This window comes from Anoplopoma fimbria, chromosome 20 (assembly GCF_027596085.1).
Source record: "Anoplopoma fimbria isolate UVic2021 breed Golden Eagle Sablefish chromosome 20, Afim_UVic_2022, whole genome shotgun sequence".
NCBI lineage: Eukaryota > Metazoa > Chordata > Actinopteri > Perciformes > Anoplopomatidae > Anoplopoma > Anoplopoma fimbria.
In genome coordinates, this window is record NC_072468.1 from 9,355,339 (window position 1) to 9,372,737 (window position 17,399).

The following is a 17,399-nucleotide window of genomic DNA, read 5'->3' on the forward strand; positions in this document are numbered from 1 at the left end:
TGGCTCTGTGAATGTAAACAAATAATTTAGTAGCTGGACCCAATCATTGTTTAGTATCTTGTGGGAGAGGGTGCTTATTTAGTTTAGGAATTTACTATTGCTCTATGACTGAACAAAAGTGATGACGCTTACTGTATGTGTTATATATTTATACCATGCAGGATGCTCTTATTTATTCATATTCTTGTGGCAGGGGATTTAATTACAGAGAAATACAAAAGGTCATGGATTTGCAATGCAAAAGATCTACTCTTTTATACCTCTACATACTTTTGCCTGATCATACCGTCTTTTTTTTTTTAGCTAGAGTTTACACACACACACACACACACACACACACACACACACACACACACACACACTTGTACTCACACTACGCAGCTCTCCACCATTCATGGTCTTTTGCTGTCTGGCAAGGGCCAGATTTGAGGGCAGTGACCTTTTGGTGACGAGCCAGTTTGTCTGACTTTTAGGCCACTGCTACTTCACGTTGCCAGATACAAAAGTGCTTGTCTGCCACATTCTCCAACCAGTGTTAATAACACTCATCTGCCACTGCCTTTAATGCAGTTGTTTGTGTATTTTTTATCTTTAATGTAGCTATACACATGTGAATCAACATTACAATATCTACATTGTTTATACACATGATTTTTCAGCAATCTTTCTCAAAGCCACTTTTGTAAAGTTATTTTATAAAACCACCCGTTCATTGGTATGTTTCATCATTTCTGCAACAGAGCATGAGAACAGGTCTCCCTGGCTTGTAAACGGTGTGTTTTTAATGTCTATTGATAACATCAGCAGGCCAAGGTCTACAAGCTGCGGTTTGCAACAGGCGTCAGAGACGACCTCTCCAGCTCCGTCTCCTATTGTGAAGTGTGGAGAGCAGGAAGAGGAGGCGGAGGCCGGCTGAATAACTAAGATTTAGGGTCCGAAAGGCTTTGTGTCTGTTTATGCCCGTGTGAGAGATAGGACACATGATCACCTCTCTTCTCCTCGGCTTCTCCTCTGACATGAAGAGGGAGAGAGGAAGTAGAGTGGAGACAGCCACAAAGGGCCTGTGATAATGCTGGATTAGGACTGCTGTAGTCTAGATGTGACTCATCCATACAAACTGGGAAATGACTTAGTGGACATGGCACAAGAATATCTATGGATTGTTTGTTATGGCTTTGCAGCTGAGGGTTGCAAACAGTGACGGGACGGTAAACTTGTGCCTTATTACCTTTGTCTGGCTTGGCAGTGATTATTTGACGTCTGGGAAATAACACGATGCCCTCATTTAGCTTTCATTTGATTACAGATATGAAAAAAGAGAGGACATAACATAGCACATTTAGTAATCCTCAGATGATTTAGTCTTTCATCACAGCCATGCATGATTTTTTGGTGTAAACTTGGAGATTATAGATATATTTCCAGGTAATAACATAATAGACAGATAGATAGATAGATAGATAGATACTTTTTATCTATACTAGTTTTCCAAAGCTAAATTGCGTATATGAAATATATCTCTGTGTAGTGTATGTGTTGTGTGTGTGCTTGTTGCATTCATACTTTTGTGTAGGTATGTGTACGTGCCACAAGCGCAGCCAAGTGCCCCCATGCGCACGCTGTCAGGGAGGCAGGGTGGAGATGAGCAGCAGCAGGGCTAATGGTTGGAGTCAGCTGTCATCTTGGATCAGTTAGGATGTGAGGGGTGGGGGGTGTACTCTGGATGTTTATGTGTGGAGCATGGACTCACTATGGCTCCCACAGGACCCCCCCCGCAGGTGGTAGCACGGACCCATGGAGGGCTGCACATGTTCCGTTCGAAGCATACACCTCTGTAAAGCTTGTTTTACTAGCGACCTTGTTTGATCGTCACAGTGAAATTGCCATGATCCTTACCCGAATTAGCAATGCGCACTTCATGGTTTAGAGATCGATTTTCATTCACAGAGTAGTCTTTGTGTTTTTGTTTTCCCTCTAGAATGATTTTTTTCTATAAACAGATGAAAGCGCAGCAATAATCCTTGTGAGTGCCACTCGCTGTATGAGTCACAAAGCGATGCAGCATCATGGATTGACAGTCTCCACCGCTCTTTCTCCTCCTCTCTTTTCTTCGCCTGTGTGTCGTTCTGTGTGCAGAAGCGGGAGGTAAGAAGTTGCGCAGCACGATCCAGAGGAGTACGGAGACGGGCCTGGCGGTGGAGATGAGGAGCAGGATGACTCGGCAGGCCAGCCGGGACTCCACGGACGGCAGCATGAACAGCTACAGCTCCGAGGGAAAGTAAGGAGACGCATATCCATCAGTCAAAAAACACCGGCATACATATTGCTCTGGGAGCAGTTTGAACGTACCGAACAAACTATTTCATTTGATGACTCACATTAGGCTTCACTCTTCCTAATCCTCATGACTTCCACCAGGCTGCAGTGGTTTTGTTCAACTACAGCTTTGTCTCATGCCAACATATCTGTGGTAACCAGGGTGTCTTTCTCTCTTTCAGTCTCATCTTCCCTGGTGTCAGGCTCTCCTCAGATGCCCAGTTCAGTGACTTCCTGGATGGTCTCGGTCCCGCTCAGCTGGTGGGACGACAGACGTTGGCTACTCCACCTATGGGTGAGAACAATAATCCTTCAATTCAATACATTTATGAGCCCTGGTAATAATCTTCGGAATAGCTAAGAATTGAAAAAATGAATAAAGCAAGGTTGATAACCTTGCAAGTGATACATTACTTTATTCCTTATATACTGTAAAATAAATAAATATACATATTCCTCCCTAACTACAATAAACTAATACCTTATATGCTGATAAACATCAAGCCAGTAGTGTGCTAAAAGTTCAGGTATTTTTGTTATTCAGGTGACATCCAGATCGGTATGGTGGACAAGAAAGGAGCCCTGGAGGTGGAGATCATCAGAGCCCGTGGCCTTGTGGGAAAACCAGGTTCCAAGGCACTGCCAGGTAATTAAAGCTCTCACACCTGTCATTATCACAGGCAATTACACACTTACTTAAGTTCAACGTAAACGTGGATATATAATGAAAAAGCATGCTCCTTTAGGGCTGTGGGATAAGAACCAGAGGTTATGCGTATTGTAACATTTTCTCGGCTCTTCCTCTTCCCCCTCCTCTCTTCTCAGCACCATATGTAAAGGTCTACCTTTTGGAAAACGGAGTCTGCATAGCCAAAAAGAAAACAAAAGTAGCAAGAAAAACCTTGGATCCTCTTTACCAGCAGCAACTGCCGTTTGAGGAGAGTCCAGGAGGGAAGGTTTTACAGGTAAGAAAGGTCTCACAGGAGTGAATCAGTCTTACTTAAACCACTTCATTTGTCACTGTTTCAACTTGTCTCATCTTTTTGATTAATTTCTTTTTCTGTGCTCTGCTCTGCAGGTCATCGTTTGGGGCGACTATGGACGCATGGACCATAAATCATTCATGGGAGCAGTTCAGATACTGTTAGATGAGCTGGACCTGTCCAACATGGTGATTGGCTGGTTTAAGCTCTTTCCTCCTTCCTCACTGGTGGACCCTACTCTGGCCCCACTGACAAGAAGAGCTTCCCAATCGTCACTGGACAGTTTCTCTCGATCATAGCAGCGTGTGGACTGATAGCGTTGTTGTAGCAGCCAGTGTTGCGACTACAGGTCACGCCCCCCGGTTACACTGCATGCTTGATGTTGTGTCTTCTGAGCCTGTTTCTAGGGGTGCAAAACGTGATCCTGTGTTTTGAGCAAAAAACGTTGCGCACATTGTGCACGTGGCGAAGCGTGTCGCAAACGCCTGGCGGCCGGGATTGCCGGGTGTTGTTGTTGTTGTTTGGAGGAAGCTGGAATGAACTCCTTAGCACGAGGAATCCGTCAGTTCCAGGTTTTCATCCAATTCGAAGCCATGGGGGTCAGCACTGGGAACCGCTAAACAAGTTCTACAGAAGCCCTTTTCGAATGAAAAATAAATGTTTTTCTTTCTTTATTTTTTTCCTTTCTTTTCTTTTCTTTTTTTTTAGAGTCAATGTTCTTGTATCTGAAGGGGTGACTGTGTTTCTAACCAGATGCTTGGTCACGCCACGCCAACAGACCTAGCTGTGTAGATGAGGTTTTGGAGACCATCACTTTGGGTGAGGTGTGTCCCAGCTTGCATCCACACTCCCCCACACCCCAAAAGAAATACCCTGCATACTCTAGGTTTATGTACTGAATCAAACCGTACTGGTAAATCACCAGAAAGACTTCTAAGTTAATCAGAGGCAATATTGAAGTGGCTACCATCAACACTCCAGAATATGCAGTAACGATCCAAGCCCCATTAAAAGATGTAAAAATCTACCATCATTCTTTCTCTGTTGATATATTGTATGAAAATTAAATGAGAAAAAAATATTTTTTTCCCTTTTAGTTCATTTGCATGGACACAAATTTAGCTGAATTAAAAAAAAAAAAGAAAATTATTTTCTTGAGGCTGTAACTTGCAAAAAAGATGAAAAATAAAACAGATCAGCCATTTTCAACAATTTATATTATTTTTAAAGATAAATTTCACTAGTGCATGGTTTTCAAGGGGAGTGAATGCAACATCGTGATTAAAAAAAAAGACATTGTTTATCATTCTTTAGACCATTCATGAGTCTGTGTTTTGCAGACATGCAGATAAGGGAAACTTAAAGGAAACTTTTGGAGCTATTTAACAGAAAAATGTTTATGTGACAAAAAGTGATAATGAAAATAAATGTAAGTTATTTATTTCATTGTAAAAGGCTCATGCCTTATAAAGATAAACATTATGTGCAAATTGAATTGTACATGTTTCTCTTTTTCTTCCTTGTCCCAGGGTACTTCTCATTGTACTACTCATTGCTACCATTGTTCAGTCCCCTGATATTGTCCAGATTTTAGGACTGTTGGTTATTTTACAGTTCTGTATTGTTTCAGTATGTATTTTAATTTGGATTTGATTTGTTTAACAAGCATGTTGAAAAGGATTTTCTGCAACATGGCTTGGGCACACCTTACAGTAACTCAGCATGTTTTGATAAAGATGATATTTGGAATTTTTGCAGTTTCTTGTACAGTGCATGTCAACTTCATTACTTTTCTCCCTCACCTTTAAATTGAACTCTACGACAAATTAGTTCTTGGTCTCCTGCGGCCAATTATTGAAGTTTTAACAAAAACATTCCACCCCCAAGGTCATATTTTCTTTCAGGTTTTTGAGAAAAAAAAGTGACAAGGAAAATATTTTATATTTAATGGAGGTTGACATAACAGTTGTGATTGCAAGTGTATTTTATTTCAGTATTGTTGACGAACATGCAAAAATAATCTGTATTGGTACAGCAAGAGGTCTACACCTAATCAAGAGGCAGCGAACATGCAAGAGATGTATGTTGCTGTGGTTCAATTTTACAGGCACTGTTTGTGAAGATGAGCTAATCACAAGTTCAAATAACAAGGGATATTGCCACAGAAAATGTTTTTTCTTGTTTTAATGAAAATGAAATTAATTTTACTATATTTTTGTTAGTTTTATTTAAAAGCCAAGACCAGTTTATTTTTTATTTTCTATTTTTAGTAATTATAAAATACTTCTCATGTCTGGGAAGTATATGAATCTTATAGTTGCAGTATGTCTGAATGAAATTGAACTGAGGCATTATTCCTTTTCCATATGACGATAATGCGTTTTAATGTCCAAGAAAACCTTGTCACAAGCTGTCACAAGCTACAGTATATATTTTCATTTTAATTTTCATTGTACATACCTTTAGATGTCAGAATTTGAATAAACAAGCTATTATGAATAGATTGATAGACTCGTTTGGAACAGGAAAAATGCCTCATATGATGACAAAGACATATGTTATTTATCCTTTTGAATGCCTTTTCATTTTCTCTTTTTGGTGCAATGTGTTAATGCCAAGGCTATGTCTTGGTTAAGTATGGTTGAGTACAGAGATTTATGTAAGTTATTTTTCAAATTAAAAATAAAAAAATTGATATTACACTGATGCCAAGAGTTGGGTGGTGATAAGATAAAAACACACACGCACAAAAGTGTAACATGCCTTCTACAGAAACTGCAGAAAAAGTAGGAATAAGTAAGAAGTTTCAACATCAATACCAAAGAAGAAATCTTGACTATTTGTCATCAGTATGGTTCAAGCTCTAAAAACCCTGGATCCCACAATTACCATAATGCAACCTATTAGATATTTATCCCCCACTAGGAGTATCATTTATAACCGTTGCGTTAATACGTATAATGATGCCTCTCACATTTAATTTCTACAGTCTGGCTGTAGCTGTTAATTTCACTTCATTTTAGACATTCAAACATTACTTTGCACTTATACATAATTTTTTATCATAAACAGCCAAACCAGCAGTGTTATTTTCTCTTGTACTGGTGAGCTATAACTTTAAGCACATTTCAATTGTAAAAGATATAACCAACTCAAACTGCATAATTTCATCAGCACAGTCAAATAGCTTTCATAGATGCAGAACTGAGCGTCAATAGTTTTCAATAATATTCTTATACTGTGCATACATCACCAAGTATGATTTTAGTTCTCATATAGTTTTCGGTGAGTAAAATCGCTGCAGTGAACATGACTTTATTAGTTAATTTATGGTTTTATTCAACATCATACTGTACACGTGCACTCCAATATGGGCGTATAGAGGGCGGGATGTGAGGGAGATCGAGCTGCGCACATTTACAGGTTGATTTGGGACTTATAAAAGGAAATTGCACACTGGCAGGAGTACGTAAGGTTTATAGATCTGAATATATTTTGGAATAGAATATTTTATTTATTATATTTTATTTATTTTAGTACATGCATTTCCTCCTTTTAACGTAGGCAAACATTTAGTGTGGATCCTACGTTACTGTTTCATAAATGAGACCCCAGGTGAATGCCCACATCATCTCGCCCACTTTGTCACGTTATAAATTTGTACTGCCATGCGCAAAGAAAGGCAGGTGACCCAGAATTAAAGGTGCACCAAATTGAAAAACCAATAGGTCGGAACGCCATTCTGTAAAAGTGCAACCTCTGGCCCGCACAGGCCCCACCGGTCTGACAACGATAAGCAGATTTATGCATCCATATGCAGAAAACTGTAAATAGAAATGAACAAAAGTGTAACATTATGCATCTTTGTGCTAAGGCCTAACTGTAATGCGTTTATACCGCGTAAGCCACACCAGTTTTCGCTTTGGCGTATGGCATATAAATGCGATGGCTGCTAGACAAATCACTGATAATTGTCTACAATGGGCACATAATTGTCGACGTACTTTCACTTGCACCCACCACCAAACAGGAGAGATGTTTCAAGTTGCAAATACTAAGTTTAGTTACATCCGCAGTATTACTAGGCTGAGTAATGAACACTTAGCCTATAGCTTAGCCTAGCCTGTAGCCTAGCTTGATGTCTGATACGTTAAATGTCTTCTTTTTCCTCATGGAGTTTGGCTAGATTGAAAGACAGAGGACTGTGCACTTTAATGAACCGATTTTGTATTTGTTCCCAGTGTCCAAGAAAGACTGAGACATAGGTGAGGTGAGGTGAGGTGAGGTGTGTGTGTGTGTGTGTGTGTGTGTGTGTGTGTGTGTGTGTGTGTGTGTGACGGCGTCATGTTACAGGTCCACCAAGGTCAGTCGAGTACCACAGTCTGTGTTTAAAGATGAACGATAGTGGGCTAACGTTACATTGCGTTATATGTTTGTTGCCAGGTGACATTTGTGTCTTTGGCCTGGTCGTGATAGTGCTGCTATCCTCAACTTTAACTGAAACCAGAACGTAGATAACTAGGTCATTCAGCTGTCAAATGTGAATATCATCTGGTAAACTCATAGCTAACGTTTCTGTTACCGTTCGCTTAATCATGTTCACTGTTGTTTGTTTTGTTACTGCTGCTTATGAGTTCTTGTTCATCTTTCATACAGTATCAAAGGAAAATAATTTATATCGGTCTATAAAAGATGTTGTAATTATAAAAAAGATCTAGAGATGATAATATGCTTTCTTATTTACTCCTTAAAATAGAACAATATTATCAATGCGATGTTTCACCCTAATAGAATCAATACAAATCAAACCGAATGTAAGTAATTTGTTTTGATTCCTTTTCTTACAGGTCGGGCAAGGAGCTGTTGCATCATGGCTAGGGATGCACCAATCCAATTTTTCCGATCAATACCGGTAGCTATTCTAGGGCTTTGGGTATCAGCCGAGGGCTGTGAACTGATACTATACTATAGTTTAATTAATAAGCTGTAGATTTTACCGTGTGGAAGTGACTGGGATCATTCATTAATGTGTAAGCAACACCAGGGTTGACTTTATCATTGATTTCTTAACTGCGTAAAACAAAATGTAACTAATAGATACATAGATGTTTATATGGTCCGGCGAGGAAAGGAATCGAGGAAACATGTTAGCATATTGAAAAGCACCCACTGTGTTCTTTTCCTACTCCAGTTAGCACATTACTCCCAGTGGTTCCCCAGTTCTCAGCTGTACAGAGGGTTTAGCAGCAGTGGCACAAACAATGAACTTGGTCATTTTTAAGATAATTTAATTGTAATTCAAAAAACTACACACACAACATATTATATTCACTCATCTTATCATTTCTAAATCTTGCTTTAAACAGGGTGTAAACCGGCGGGTAGAGAAAATGACTGTGATGTCGGCAGAGTCAAAGCAGAGAACAGTGACAGAGGGATTAAGGTGAGAGATTATTAACTATGTGAAAGTAAGATATGTACTAATAATGGCTGTTTGATGTCTCTGCATTTATTTCAAATAATAACACACTATCCAAAAGCAACAGTGGAGAGTTTGTGGATCTGTCTTTCTTCAAAGTGCTGGAGATCTACTAGGACTTCACCCCTGTTTCTGAACCATTGGTATCATCTGAGCAGTGCCACTAAAATATATAAAGTAATACTATAATATGCTATGAAGAAAGTGTCATAATTGTAATACAAATATTATAGTATGCTATTAACAATCATAGAATATCATACTACAATATGGGATGAATATTTAAAAAAAATGTAATACTTTTGTATTCCTTAAAAATAATCATAGTATAGTATGCCATAACATTTTTTATAATTTGTCATAAAAACATTACATTGTGTTGTGGCTAGAACTGTCACCTTGAAGAGGTGCCTGGGTTTGATGGGTTTGTAGAGTTTGCATGTTCTCCCTGTGTCAGCATGGGTTTTCTCCGGGTTCTATAGCTTCCTCCCACAGTGCAAAGACATGCAGCTTTGGTTTATTGATGAGTAAATTCCCCTTACATTACATTACATTACATTACATTACAGTCATTTAGCAGACGCTTTTATCCAAAGCGACTTACAGGAAGTGTATTCAACATTGGTATTCAAGAGAACTACTAGTCACCAGAAGTCATAAGTGCATCTCCTTTCTTAAACAATCATCTTAAAGCATAAACCAGAGCAAAAGTATAGTGCAGGAACAAATTACTACGAAAACAATAATTGCAACAGACTAATACGAATACAATAAGTGCTACAAACTAATACGAATAGGATAAGTGCAATAAACGAATACGAATACAATAAGTGCAACGAACTGATACGAATACAATAAGTGCAACAAACTGATACGAATACAATAAGTGCAACAAACTATTACGAATGCAATAAGTGCTACGAGGAAGGCTCAGGGTAGTACTTCTTGAAGAGGTGAGTTTTCAGCCTGCGCCTAAAGATGGGTAGCGACTCTGCTGTCCTGACGTCAGGGAGTTCATTCCACCACTGAGGGGCCAGGACAGAAAAATGCTGTGACCGGGTCGATCGGCCACAGGGACCTCTGAGCGACGGGGCAACCAGTCGCCCCGTGGCAGCAGAGCGAAGTGGTCGGGCGGGGGTGTAGGGCTTGACCAAGGCCTGGAGATAGGAAGGAGCTGTTCCTTTCACTGCCCTGTAGGCTAGCACCAGAGTCTTAAACTGGATGCGAGCTCTTACAGGGAGCCAGTGTAGAGAACGGAGAAGGGAAGTTGTGTGGGAGAACTTGGGGCGATTGAACACCAGACATGCTGCAGCTTTCTGGACAAGCTCCAGAGGTCTGATGGCCGACGCCGGGGCTCCGGCAAGTAGTGAGTTGCAGTAGTCCAGGTGGGAGATGACCAGAGCCTGGATGAGCACCTGCGCCGTCTCTGAGGAAGGGGCGAATCCTCCTGATGTTGTAGAGGAGGAATCTGCAGGAGCGTGTGACCGATGCAATGTTTGCTGAGAACGACAGTTGGTCGTCCAGGGTCACACCCAGATTCCTCACAGTCCGAGTTGGCGTCACCACGGCATCATCAATGGTGATGGACAGGTCTCGGTGCGGGCAACCCTTCCCCGGGAGGAACAGTAGCTCGGTTTTGTCCAGGTTGAGCTTCAGGTGGTGTGTCGCCATCCACTTCGAGATGTCAGCCACTTGGGTGTCACCGGGAGGAAATGACAAGACCAGCTGGGTGTCATCGGCATAACAATGGTAAGAGAAGTCATGCGAGCGAATAACAGAACCCAGAGATGTTGTGTAGAGCGAGAAGAGAAGGGGGCCCAGAACTGAACCTTGTGGAACCCCGTAGTCAGCATGCGTGGTTCCGACACGGCCCCCTCCATGTCACCTGGTAGGATCGACCTGTCAGGTAGGATGCAAACAGGGAGAGTGCAGAGCCTGAGACGCCCATCCCCTCGAGGGTGGAGAGGAGGATCTGGTGGTTCACCGTGTCAAACGCCGCTGACAGGTCCAGGAGAATCAGGACAGAGGAGAGAGAGTTCGCTCTCGCGGCGTGAAGCGACTCTGTCACCGCAAGGAGGGCTGTCTCTGACGAGTGACCCACCTTGAACCCGGACTGGTGGGGGTCCAAGAGGTTGTTCTGGTGGAGGTAGGAAGACAGTTGTTTAGAGACAGCGCGTTCAAGTGTTTTGGATAGAAAGGGTAGAAGAGAAACCGGTCTGAAGTTCTTGACATCAGAGGGGTCAAGTGATGGTTTTTTCAGAAGGGGGGTGACTCTGGCAGTCTTGAAAGCCGAGGGAAAGCATCCCGAGACCAGAGATGTGTTGATGAGGTGGGTGAGGAAAGGAAGGAATTCAGTCGCAATAGACTGAAGAAGAGGGGAGGGATCGGGTCAAGGGAGCATGTGGTGGGGCGGTTAGGTGTAACAAGGTCGAGGACCTCGTTAGGGGAGAGGGGAGCAAAATAGGGTAAGATGGGGTGTGGAGAGGGAAGGGGGAGCTGAGGGGGAAGAGCTGGAGAGGGTAGAGAGGGAGAGGGTGGACAGGGAGAGGGGGCTGAGAGAAGGAGGATCTGATATCGTTTACCTTCTTGTCAAAGAAGTTGGCGAAATCATCAGGGAGAAGGGAGGAAGTAGGAGGAGGGGGTGGGGGTTGGAGGAGTGAAGAGAAAGTTTCAAAGAGTTTTTTAGGATTGGAAGCAGAGGTTAGGATTTTAGAGCGGAAAAAAGCCGCTTTAGCAGTAGCTAGAGAGGAGGAAAAAGTGGAAAGGAGAGATTGGAAGTTAAGAAGGTCCTCCGGGAGTTTGCCTGTTCTCCATTTACGCTCAGCTGCTCTTAGGCTCCGTCTATCAGTACGCACTGAGTCCGACAGCCATGGGGCAGGAGGAGTTGGCCGTGCAGGCCTGGAGGTGAAGGGACAGAGGTTGTCCAAAGAGGAGGAAAGGGTGGAGAGGAGAAGATCAATAGCAGTATCGGGGGATAGGAGAGAGAAGGATTCAGGGTCAGGGAGGGCAGAGGTGTAAATAGTGGCAAAGAGACACGTAGTACGTTTATTCGAACTCAAAGGAACCAAAAATAACACATCAACTGTAGCAAATCTGCCAAACTGCTTTACGTGCACTATTAGCAACAATAGGAACCAGGAATAGGAGCCCATGTTGCAGCAATAATAATAACAATGAACTTTATTTATATGGCACTTTTCTTAACAAGGTTACAAAGTACTTTTAAGAAGAAAAAAAACAGTAGATAAAACAATAGAATCAAATTCAAGCAAGTCTGATCTCAAAAGGTAGAGCGTTCCACATTCTTGGTGCTCTAACTACAGCAAGTGAAAGGATCACATCCTGGCTCCCCCGCCTAGCTAATGCATGTTCCATCCGAGAATTTTTTTCCTGACCCCTTTAAGTACATTCAAACAGTATATAAACATGTGGATGAAGTAAGTGAAAAAATTCTTCATCCTCCTTTTAGATCCCAAAAGGAAAACTCATCTGGGGAGAAAAGAAGACAAGGAGGATATTAGAACTCTCATCACATACATGTGTGCCTTTTACAGTAACAACAACTGCTACTAATACAAAACGAAGCTCTGATGATTGAGTGACAACTGAGGGAGCCAGCATGTGGTTAAAAGCCGAACAGGAAAATAATATATTGGGACATGTTTTTATGACATAATGTACTTTGACTTTTTAAACACACAATATTAAGGTCCCAATCACAGGGACTGTTCTTTTTTGGGCGTTTAAGCACCACAAGCAGACTGCCATATAGTCCCATTATATTGGGGAGAAGGCAGACATCTCTAAAGCCAATTTATCTCAAAAATGATGCAACTCACACCAACACAATCTATTTTGAATAATAGCAATACAGGCATGAACTGTTTCTTTAAGGTACATATACAGCAAGTATTCTGAACCTATCCATGCATTAGTGGAATGCAGCCTTGCAATCTTCAATAAAATACAAAAGCACAAGTAATTCTCACACACTGTCCAAATTTGGCCACATATTAGCCCCTCAGTTTGTTTCTGCTTTTGGTTAAAAAATAGGGATGACTGACGAATGGCTGCGGTTTGAAGAGGCCGAACAGTTCCTGTTTTAGTCGTATATAAGGAGCCTGCAAACTACATGTACAAGAATAGATGCCAGGCTCTACACAGCAGGTATGTACTTAATGATTTCATTACATGTATGTTCATATGTACAGCATTTTCACATTAAATATATATTTTCAGATTTGAATTTGGACAGAAAGGTTAAGCCATATAGTTGAACATTAAATGTTATATATCTGCTTCAAGTAACTGTTCATGTAACCTCTATTTTTTTTCAGTGTGGCTGTTGTACTCTAGTGTTGGTTTCCCACACTCACAATCTACCTCAATGTCCAGGATGCTATTCCCATTGGTTGCAATAAAACGGAGCCTCGAGGATATTGGTTATCTGGCTGTGGATGTTTTTACAACTGGTAACAGGGATGGCGTTCGGAGAACTCTCATCCTCCTCCTCACATGTAGCTTCTCCAGCCTCCTGCTCAGCTCCCTGCTCCTCCTGTACCTCCTCTTCACCCTGAACTATGAGCTGGCAGTAGCCGGAGGGATTGCCCTCTGCGTTGAGGCCCTACTGACAGTTGCCCTCTTTCTATCAAAGAGAGTAAGGTGCTTGGGAACTTTATTTGTGATCTCCATTTTCATGAAGAAGAGTCGGAACCTGCTCTTGACCGCTGGGACCAGTTTGGTGGTTCTTAGAAATATCCGCAACACCTTGGAGAACACCACAGGCCTCGTCCGGAGCATGATTTGCAACCTAAAGGCCAAGAAAGCAGCCATCGCCGCTCCGTTCAGTAACTATGTTAAGATGTTGAAGTGGCTGGGAAGCATGCTCAAGGGTGTTACGGACTTAGGCGTGGTGAACCTGGACTCCCAGCTCAAGGTGTCACCCAGACTGGAATCAGAAAAATTCAGGTGGCAACTCAGCGAAGCAGAGCAGAAGCTAAATGACACTGTGAAGTACGTCCAGTCCCTCATGAGTACAGTCTCCTCTGTGACCGATAAGATGTTTCCTGCCATAAGCTTCCTCGTGCTCATGCTGTTCATAGCGCTGCATGTCAAAAAATACTGCGGTGACGCCAAATACCAAAACCGGTTCATGAGCAGCAAATTTGTTAGTTTTGATGAGAAGAGGAAGAAGGAAGGAAAGCCCCATGTCCTCCCCCTCACGCCAGAGGAAGAGAAGCTGTACACCGGCGTCTCCTCGGCCCGTCCCACCACCAGAGAGGGGAGAGCAATGCTGAAATTTGGTGTCCCAGTTGTCTCCCATTTTGTAACTTGGGTCATATTCATAACTGTGGATGCCTTATTGTACTACTTTGTGGATATTGTGACAAGAAAGTTATCAGAGCTGGAACCCTTCCACGTCCCGTTATTAATGAGCATCAAAGTAAGTATGTTTGTGAAGGAACTTCTGATTCGTTTCTGGATTTACAGTATTTGTTCCAGTCTGACAGTCGCTGACTATGAATTCACTTGTCTTCTCAGGGGATAGCGACATTAATAGGCATACCGTTTGCTGAGGAAAACCATGAAAAAGACTTCTCCTACTCTGTGACCCTGTTTGAGAAGAAATGTCTTCCTAAACCCAAGCTGCTGCTCTATAACTCTGTAGTGCCTCTGGCTGCCATCCTGCTCACCTTGTTCATCATGGCTCTGATGGCTGCCAAAGTGGCCCAGCTCAGGCTGATGGTCTGCGAGCGATTCTTCCCCAGCGCCGCGGAGGAGAGGGTGGAATACCTGCATGCCAAAATCCTGAGGAAGAGATGCAAAAGAAGGAGGAAGAAAGACAACTGCAGCCTCACATCACTCTATTTCAAGGTATTCATTACAGTCTATCGCTGGTGGAGTTTGTAAATCTCTTTGTATAATGCTTAAGGGTGATTTGTCTTCTCTTTTCAGCCACATTTCTGGTGTCCGCTGCTCTTCAAGCCAAAAGGGGATCGACAAAGTATCGTGTAAGGCACGGCTGCATGTTTTTTCTATTCTATGATAAGAAAGCATATACGCAAACATGAGGACAACTTTGAACAAAGGATTCTACACCTTGATGATCATTATGACTTTTAAAATCAACTTTTACCTCATACAACAAAGGCAATGACACTTGTGACTTAACACTACCAGTTTATATCTTAAGCTCTCCTGTCTGTCAGAGAATCACTGGTCAACTCTCGCTGTGCCTCTCTCTCTAAATAATGTCCTTAAGCTACAGCAGTCAGGGTGAAGACCTGGTCCAATGACTGCTGCACCTGCAACAATGTGCTGCACTGTTTGTAGATCTGTTCAAGGCTTTCTGATGCTGTTGATTACAGTATAATAATCAGTTAAATAAGCTGCTTTCCTTTTTTTTTGATTATTGAAATCAAATGTTTCAGGTTGAGCTCAGACTGTTGTCGTAGATGGTTTTTAATCATATCCCAGGTGGTTGATAAAAGTTTCCCGCATGGATCAATAATATAACGTCTGCTATTTATGCATAAATTATATTTATCTTCCGACTGAACATTGCAATGTTTATTTTATTTTATTTAATACTCGTTCTTAGCTCCAAAGCATTCGAGGGCAAGTTTGATGTTCACACTCTGATCTATACAAATAATGTAAATCTAATAGATACAGTATATTATGAAATCAACTATACCAAAAACAATGGATTATGGAGATATCCTGTTTGTAAAATGATCAACTATATCATCAGATCACATAGTAGGATAGCTTTAAACGTTCTTAATACCAACTCTGAACTAGGGAAGACTGGTTTCCGGCACTATGCAACGAATGTACTGAAAAGCAAGTGAGGGACTTCAAACTTGTCCTTTCTGATATTTTTTACATTATATTAGTGTGAGTGTATGTAAATGTTGGGTTTTTTCAGATACTTATTTATATTCCATGGAATATTAAAACATTAAATATGTGTTGCTCAATCACTGTACTCCATTACCTGACTCTACCTGTACAGTACCATTGTTATTCAGCATGCTGTGGTAGTTGATTGACTTACATTATATGACATAACTGGCAAATCTGCCAACTGACAACACTGGTAACCATGGAGAATGGTTAATAGATGCTTTGTAACCCTTTATCATTATTAATTGCCCATCAATTACAGAGGTTATAATTTAATTCAGTTTATCTCTAATGAGCACTCAGGAACTAGAAATGTAAATTTCTTTGTCAGACATTACATCATGTTCATTACATAACAAGGCAGATAACACTATTCTATGATGAATCTATCGCTGTGTGTAGTATGATCCTGAGATAAAAGGACATACTGTATACATTTAGGATCGATACCACAGCAAAGCCAACCAATCAAATATATGAATAATATATGAACAACTCATTAAATCCCAATTAGATATAGGCCTGTTTGAGGCTCATCAGTTGTGTGTTTCATTTGACTTTGCAAGTTTAATTAACGATTTTGTCTAGTTAACAATCATGGATTTGTGATTATATTTGTTCCAATAATTATTCACAAGCGCTCTACATTGTCTGTCTTACATAATGTATAAAGCAAAAAACAGCTTCTAATGACCTAAACCACAGTGGCAGTCTTCTATATTTTACCTCTGTATGTAATGTTCCCCTGCAGAGAGTAGAACAGCGATATTTGCTTACATAGTCTAAGACAGATGTCCCCTACATGTGCAGTGAACAGCACTGTCCTCTTTCTACTTACAGCTTGTCACTGTTCATTAACATCTCGCAGGTGTTAGTTGTATATATATTTCTCTTTCCATTGTTTCTAAAATATTTTGTTAATTTATTCTTTACACATTGTTGCTCTAATCAAATTGGCAGTGAAAATCTTAAAAAAAAATAGCTTACATTGCAGTATCATGACATAGATGTGTAGGAGGAACCTCCCAGTGTGCATCAGGGCAACAGAATCATTTACAGGAGTCTATTTTTGAGTGTTCCTGCAATGTTACTGTACAATGTTTTAATTTACAATACCTTCACAGTTTCCACATTTCCATTGCTGTTATACAAGCAGTTATATCAGTTAATTGTGACTGCGGTCAGACCATGAGTGATACCATGTGCATGCTTGGTGAAACTACTCTGCAGTTTATGGAAATTATATCACAATGTATTATCAGGATGAAGGCCAGCGATTTAGGAATTGGTAAAAAAATAAAAATAACATTGTTTTCAGTCTGCACACTCAAAAGGCTGTTGATGATCATACCAAAGATTGCAGAGCATACTGTGATGTAAAAACACAAAAGTGCATTCTCTATCTCATGTGTGGCCTAATTTAATAAAAAAATAAAAAATAAGGCAATGACCTATTCCGGTCAAAACTTATATTTTTTTTCTCCTTTGAACTCCAGTAGTGCACATTTTCAGATATACTTGGTCTCCACTGTACAATCCCACACCACCACTTCCACCGTCAGAGAGACAAGAGGAAGGAAGTGGTACAGCTCAAGGATGAGTAGGCCTTCTGTGACTCACACGCTGCCACTGACCCGTGTGGCTACATGATAAGCTCACATTATGTCTCAACTGGCCCTGTGGCAAAAAACCACGCCAGCATGCCAGCCCAA

General features: G+C 41.2%; 2 protein-coding genes across 20 annotated transcripts in view; both read left to right on the forward strand.

Moving 5' to 3' along the window:
• Positions 1-3,598, forward strand: part of rims2a (regulating synaptic membrane exocytosis 2a) — a 134,368-nt gene extending 130,770 nt beyond the window's left edge. For all 19 annotated transcript variants that reach the window (XM_054621415.1, XM_054621419.1, XM_054621413.1 and 16 more), the window contains 5 exons: positions 2,137-2,278; positions 2,499-2,611; positions 2,861-2,962; positions 3,142-3,281; positions 3,395-3,598. In XM_054621415.1, coding sequence (XP_054477390.1) covers positions 2,137-2,278; positions 2,499-2,611; positions 2,861-2,962; positions 3,142-3,281; positions 3,395-3,598 — 701 coding nt within the window. The remainder of the gene's footprint in view (positions 1-2,136; positions 2,279-2,498; positions 2,612-2,860; positions 2,963-3,141; positions 3,282-3,394) is intronic.
• Positions 3,599-13,174: 9,576 nt separating this feature from the next.
• LOC129109237 (dendritic cell-specific transmembrane protein) lies at positions 13,175-15,126 on the forward strand. The gene is made up of 3 exons (XM_054621259.1): positions 13,175-14,221; positions 14,320-14,652; positions 14,734-15,126. The coding sequence occupies exons 1-3, from the start codon at positions 13,175-13,177 to the stop codon at positions 14,791-14,793; spliced, it is 1,440 nt and encodes a 479-aa protein (XP_054477234.1). The 3' UTR covers positions 14,794-15,126.
• Positions 15,127-17,399: the final 2,273 nt, after the last annotated feature.